Raw genomic sequence first — 1,426 nt, forward strand, 5'->3', positions numbered from 1 at the left:
CTCCCCTTCCCTCTCTCCTCCTCCCTCGCCTCCTCACCTGCAGCTTCTGTGACTTCATCATCGAGCTTCTAAGCAGATGAAGCTTCCTCGCCACAAGGTCTCGCGATTGCGGGTCCCTCGTCACGCGGTCCTCGCACACCCAGCCCCTCCACGCACCCCGCTCTCCCTCTCCTTCCCTTTCTCCCATCCCTCCTCACCCCCCTCCCCCTCCCCTTCGTCCTCCTCCCTTTTTCCCTCTCCCTCCCCTTCTTCCTCCTCCCCCTCTACCTGCAGCTTCTTGATCGTCGTGCTCAGCTTCGCCACGTTCTTCCCCTGTCAAGCTCACTTCAGTCCTCGTCCCTCTTGACGCCTTCGCCTCACCTGCTTCTGGTTGGCCAGCAGCAGGTCCTGCAGGTAGCTGTTGATCCCTCCCGCTGTCGCATCAATCTCAAGCGTACTTTGTTCAGCCTTTCCTCGCAGCATCTGACCGTCTCTTGTCAATAGGGGAAGGGGGCAGCTTCAGTCACCTGGTTCTTGGACTTGTACGAGATGATTCCGTCCCACGTGCTGTGCTCGGTGGGTTCGGGGGGATGAGCCCATTCGAGGTTGGGCATCCGCTGAGACTCTTCGGCTCCCCACGAGGTGATTTCATTGTAGGAGAAGGTCTCGTTCACTGGGTGAAAGACTGGATCTCCGATACAAGAGCAGCGAGGACCCTGCAGCCATCACTCACTCCCTCAGGCACGAGCCCGTCGCCTCTCCTCCCTCCTCACCTTGTCCTCGTCGGTGAAGCCAGAGCATGTGCAACCGTCGATACTGTCAAGCTTCTGCACCTTCACTCCCTGCATCACTATCACTCCCCCTTCTCGCTCTCTAGTCCTCCACATTCTTTTCCCTCCTCCCTCTCCTTTTGTTCATTTTTCAGACTCCTCCTGCCCACTTTATCCTTGAAAGATAGTTCCAAACTCCCAACGCAACTCAGCTCCATCCCATTAGCCTTCCCTATTTTCCCTCCAGCAACGCTTTCCCCACCTCAAGAATGGATGGCCGAGCTTTGGTCTGATCAACGAAAGGTAAGTAGATGACATTTAACTTCCATGTGAATACATCATCCACCCAGCACAAGGCCATCCCCTTCCCCCCCCCCTCCCCAACGATCTTATCCTCCCCTTACCTCCTCCTCGTCCAGCTCCGGGATCTCCACACGATCAACCTCCGTCAGCACTCCCTGCTCGCACCCCGTGTCAAGTCCCTCCGCCCCTCCTCCCCGTCCTCCCCCTTCCTCCCCCTCCTCTCGCGTGCGTCAGTGCAGGGTGTTGGTGTCATCGAGCTCGCGCTCGCGTCCATGCTTCTTAGAGGTTTGCATACCATCAACCGCGATCATGCCCCCTCCTACCCTCCCGTCTCTCCTCCTCTCCCCTCCTCCCGTTAGGCCCCCCCCCCTCCT

At 58.4% G+C, this 1,426-nt stretch overlaps 1 protein-coding gene across 1 annotated transcript in view; it reads right to left on the reverse strand.

Annotated features, from left to right (window-relative positions):
• Positions 1–678: 678 nt before the first annotated feature.
• The window catches only part of GUITHDRAFT_156613 (hypothetical protein), a gene marked incomplete at its 3' end in the record, with an annotated part of 2,018 nt that continues 1,270 nt past the window's right edge, over positions 679–1,426 (reverse strand). The window contains exons 9-13 of the mRNA XM_005818287.1: position 1,412; positions 1,336–1,340; positions 1,154–1,211; positions 753–848; positions 679–695 (exon numbers count right to left, since the gene is read on the reverse strand). Coding sequence (XP_005818344.1) covers positions 679–695; positions 753–848; positions 1,154–1,211; positions 1,336–1,340; position 1,412 — 177 coding nt within the window. The remainder of the gene's footprint in view (positions 696–752; positions 849–1,153; positions 1,212–1,335; positions 1,341–1,411; positions 1,413–1,426) is intronic.

The sequence above is a fragment of the Guillardia theta genome (genome assembly GCF_000315625.1).
Source record: "Guillardia theta CCMP2712 unplaced genomic scaffold GUITHscaffold_332, whole genome shotgun sequence".
NCBI classification, from domain to species: Eukaryota; class Cryptophyceae; order Pyrenomonadales; family Geminigeraceae; genus Guillardia; species Guillardia theta.